The sequence below is a fragment of the Trachymyrmex septentrionalis genome, unplaced genomic scaffold, assembly GCF_001594115.1.
Source record: "Trachymyrmex septentrionalis isolate Tsep2-gDNA-1 unplaced genomic scaffold, Tsep1.0 scaffold252, whole genome shotgun sequence".
NCBI lineage: Eukaryota > Metazoa > Arthropoda > Insecta > Hymenoptera > Formicidae > Trachymyrmex > Trachymyrmex septentrionalis.
In genome coordinates this window covers 7,506-11,293 of record NW_017305411.1, presented here as the reverse complement: position 1 = coordinate 11,293, position 3,788 = coordinate 7,506, and the positions used below count along the sequence as shown (strand labels likewise).

Here is a 3,788-nt window from a genome sequence, read left to right as displayed (position 1 = left end):
CACAGACTTTCTTCATGTTTAATTCGTCATGTAAAATTTTTCTGACAGTTTCTTTATCGGCGTTTACAGTCTCAGCAATCATCCGAATGCTCATACGACGATCTCCGCGCACAATTTCATTGATTTTGGTCACTGTTTGCGGAGTTGAAACAGAGACAGGTCGACCTGGACGTTGGTCATCTTCGGTGCTCTCTCGGCTTTCAGAAAACCGTTTATACCATTCGAAAACACTCGCACGAGATAGAGAATTCTCACCATAGGCCTCTTTCAACAACTTATAGCACTCAGTCGGAGTTTTTTTTAATTTAACGAGAAATTTCACATTGATCCGTGTTTTTCGTCACACATTGTTATTGGCACGAGAAAAAAACAAGTTCGTTTCTAACCTCTATTGAAAAAATACTACTACTGCGACAAAAACGTGTTTTCGTAATGGAATAGTAGACACTTCCAGCTATCCAACGCTGCATTCGTTTCCCACCCTACCCCTCTAGGACGCCTTCTGCGCGCGCAGTCTCGTTATTTAATAGCCAGACCTCCTATACCGTGTCGAGTGCGAGGACTTTTACGAGACTATGAAACGCGATATCGCTAGATTCGATACGAGCGATTATCCGACGAGCAACGCGTACGGTATGCCTCTCGCGAACAAAAAAGTACCCGATCTGATGAAGGACGAAAATAACGGTGCGATAATGACCGAATTCGTTGGTCTCAGAGCGAAGATGTACGCTATGAGGGTGGATGGCAAGAAGGACACTAAAAAGATGAAAGGCGTAAAGAGTAACGTCGTAGCGCAAACAATAACGTTCGACGATTTCACTCGATGTTTGACGAAGAGATCGAAATGACTCGTCGTCAATCGTGTATACGATCTAAACTGCACGTATACACAATATCCGAATCGAAAATCGCTCTGAGTCCATACGATGACAAACGATACGTTGTACCGAATTCGACGGAGACGTTACCGTGGGGACATTGGCGGATACCTTTGTAATATATGTACATATCAACATTTATACAAGTATTACTATTATGTTGTATTACTATTATGTTTTTACATTTTTTATATTTTCATACGGCGTATATGTACGAGTATTATCTTATATCTTACTTTGTGTATACTCGTACACGTCCGGATGAGTAGCGCGATGCAACTCGTGCTCGTAGAACGCTCCAGCGACGGAATTTCTACGATAGTCCTTGAGTAGATAAATTATGGGATTGGTGCGCTGCACCTTAATGATCGTAAACACTTCGGTGGTCCAATTTGGTGTGTAACCCTTCTAAAAAATCGTCTTGTATTTGCTCACGCGTACCGAATCGCCTCCTTTGAATTTTGCAGGACCCGCGATCTTAATCGCGCTGTACACTGTGCCCAAGAGTTTTTCGGCGATCGCAGAAGTTACGTCAGAGGGTCGCATGCCGATGGTACGATGCTTGCGCGCGTTGTATTCTGACACCAGACGCAGCAGCTCGTCGACCCACTTGTAATTGCCGTCGAGTGTAAACATCTTCCACATGTCGTTTTTGAGCGTGTGATTGAACCGCTCGACCACTGACGCTTTCAACGTCGAATACGTGGAATAGTGATTAACGTTGTGTTTTTTCAAGATATTCTGTACATTTGTAAAATTCTTTCCCCATATCCGTTTGTAAATTTTTCGGACATCTTTCGCTCTCTCGAACGATCTCAGCGATAGCGTTCGCCGTCTCGCTTCCACCCTTGCTCTTGAGCATAACGGCCCACGCGTACTTGCTCAACACATCGATGACAGTGCGTATGTAGTGGTAGCCTCTGTTGAAACTCGAGTAAGGACGCATCTCAACGATATCAACTTGCCACAGATCGAAGTACCCCCGGACTATGACACGCTTTCGCGGAAAATTTCTTCTCGCCGGAGCTTGCAATTCCTCGACGAGTCGACGTTTCTCCGAGCTAATTTTTTCTCTCTTTTCATCGGATTTCTTTTTCATAGTTCGACATGTAATACACAGAGAACAAGAAATTAATGTATTTTTCTCGCTGGTGTCACTCGACTGAATCGTTTTATGAATACGCGATTTAATTTATAATAAGACCGGCTTCGCGAAGTTCCTCGATGATCGACAGCATCTCGTTGTCGTGAGCGTTGTTGCCTGCTCGGTGCGAAGCGTCGAGCAATCGTAGACGATCCACCAGCTCGTTGGGATCATCCCGGTGCACGTAATCGATCGCGTTGTCGTTCAATGTTATTGCGTGAGGTAATCCCTTTCCAGATTTTTTTCTGTTTCTTGGGTGTGACCGACATCAACGGCGCGATTACGTGTTTGTACTTGTATCCTCTGTTGCTCAATAATCGACCCTGCGAATGATACTTGTGTTTGTGCGCGTTCGTCACCAACAGCATGCTCTTGTACTTGTGCATATTGTCTTCCGTGTATCGTCGGGAATTCTCTTAAAAATCAACTCGTAAAGACCTGGTGTACCGGCGTATCGTACGCCGTCGATAATTATGTTGTCCGCGTCATCCACGTCGAAACGTTTATTGCCAAACATGAGCCCATCCTCGTGTAAGTAAACGCCGTACACGCGATCTACTATACCGCTCCCTTTATCTCGCGCTCCCTTCAGGACGGCCTCTACGTACTTTTGACCCAGCGGGCCCAAATCAGCTCGTAACGCCTCTCGACCTTCCGACGTCTGCAGCTGATTTTGAACCTTCGTCGCTAGCGAATCTTCCGTCGTTTCGAAAACGTTCTCCAACGACTCTATCGTTGGTACGATTTTGGCACGCGTGGAGGTTATTGGTTGTACATCATTGTGCGATCGGATTTATGCAGAGTCGTGGAACGCTCGAACGTCTCGCTCGCTTTTTCTCTCTCCTCTTGTTCCTCCTTCCTCTCGCGTTTATGGGCAGACGCTGTATCTTCGTCGCGCGACTCTCTCTTTGTCGCGCGCACGTCTGAGCTGTTGACGAAAAATCGCAGCGGCTTGATAAGAGGCTTAAAACGTGTCTGTTCAACGCGATGTTCTCCTCGATTCTACCGGTCTTCAGAGCGCGATGTTTCTTGCGGATCGACTCGCTCGTCTTCTCGATCGCTCTCGCGATTTTTTCACGCTCGCGCACATCTGCCATGTTCGTCTGTGACTAAGTATCGACAACGATTGGTCGCGTTACGGTATCGCGAACTCGTTAAATCCTTTTCTGTATCGTCCATTTGTGAGCGCACTGTCTTTGTCTATCACTATGAATCCATATTTTTGTTGCCAACAGGCGTGGCACAACGCACAAAATTCGTTGTACGACATGTCGGTATTTACATGATCGTTGTAAACGTGTTTCAAGTTGGTACCGTCCTGTTTGAATAGGATCAGAAGGTTCGCGTTGTCGCGTATCAGATGTTTAGGTATCCTCGCGTACGTCTGACAGAGATAGAAGCAGTCAACGTTCGCGTGGCGACCCATCGAAAAGTGTTCTTTCACCGCATCCTGCTTGTCGCATGCCACGTCATCAAAGATAAAAATAGAATTTGGGCGCGCCTCACTTGGTCGAACGACGTCGCTGTTGTTGGAGAACGTAAAGTAGCCGATTTCCTCGATAGACGTAAACAAATTATCGAGATATCGATACTTTGGCTGTTGCAACGATTTCGAATAGACGTACACGTTCTCGAAACGTACACCGTTCGGGCTCTCGAGTAACTTTATGAGAACGTTAGTTTTACCGCAATTCGACGGGCCGCAAATGATCGCGCGTATAGTACTCGGCAGCATTTCTCCGTGCTTGCGCTTCTCCGCGCTA

General features: G+C 46.2%; 1 protein-coding gene across 1 annotated transcript; it reads right to left on the bottom strand.

Annotated features, from left to right (window-relative positions):
- Window positions 1–858: 858 nt before the first annotated feature.
- Window positions 859–1,980, bottom strand: LOC108749032. The gene is made up of 4 exons (XM_018487523.1): window positions 1,693–1,980; window positions 1,323–1,622; window positions 1,118–1,289; window positions 859–992 (listed from the first exon to the last, which is right to left on the bottom strand). Exons 1-4 carry the CDS (start codon window positions 1,978–1,980, stop codon window positions 859–861), a joined length of 894 nt encoding a protein of 297 aa, XP_018343025.1.
- Window positions 1,981–3,788: the final 1,808 nt, after the last annotated feature.

Bases quoted from the DNA above. Each gene is read 5' to 3' on its own strand.
- LOC108749032 (XM_018487523.1), bottom strand. From the start codon at position 1,980: ATGAAAAAGAAATCCGATGAAAAGAGAGAAAAAATTAGCTCGGAGAAA. The intron at 1,623-1,692 runs GTTCGAGAGAGC...ACAAATGTACAG, and splicing joins CGAACGCTATCGCTGAGATC to AATATCTTGAAAAAACACAA. The intron at 993-1,117 runs GTAAGATATAAG...TATATTACAAAG, and splicing joins CGTGTACGAGTATACACAAA to GTATCCGCCAATGTCCCCAC.